The sequence below is a fragment of the Eimeria tenella genome, genomic scaffold (genome assembly GCF_000499545.2).
Source record: "Eimeria tenella Houghton genomic scaffold, Eth_scaff2008, whole genome shotgun sequence".
Classification (NCBI taxonomy): Eukaryota; Apicomplexa; class Conoidasida; order Eucoccidiorida; family Eimeriidae; genus Eimeria; species Eimeria tenella.
Genome location: NW_013541853.1, coordinates 1 through 226, shown reverse-complemented (window position 1 = coordinate 226; position 226 = coordinate 1). Strand labels below are relative to the sequence as shown.

General features: G+C 68.6%; 1 protein-coding gene across 1 annotated transcript in view; it reads right to left on the bottom strand.

Moving 5' to 3' along the window:
* Nucleotides 1-165, bottom strand: part of ETH_00033965 (uncharacterized protein) — a gene marked incomplete at both ends in the record, with an annotated part of 938 nt that extends 773 nt beyond the window's left edge. The window contains one exon of the mRNA XM_013374414.1: nucleotides 3-165. Coding sequence (XP_013229868.1) covers nucleotides 3-165 — 163 coding nt within the window. The remainder of the gene's footprint in view (nucleotides 1-2) is intronic.
* Between the last annotated feature and the right edge of the window lie 61 nt (nucleotides 166-226).

Here is a 226-nt window from a genome sequence, read left to right as displayed (position 1 = left end):
CTGCTGGGGCGGCTCCTGCTGCTGCTGCGCCTGCTGCAGCAGCAGCAGCAGCAGCAGCTTCGTCCGACGAACCCTCCTCCTCGTTCCGCACTGAAGAGGCCCCCGTCGGCAGCTCCGTGAAGGACACGCGCCCGTGCGTCGAGCAGCTGTCCCCCAAGTCCTCATCTTCCTGCTGCTGCTGCTGCTGCTGCTGCTGCTGCTGCTGCTGCTGCGGGGGGTAGTCGGG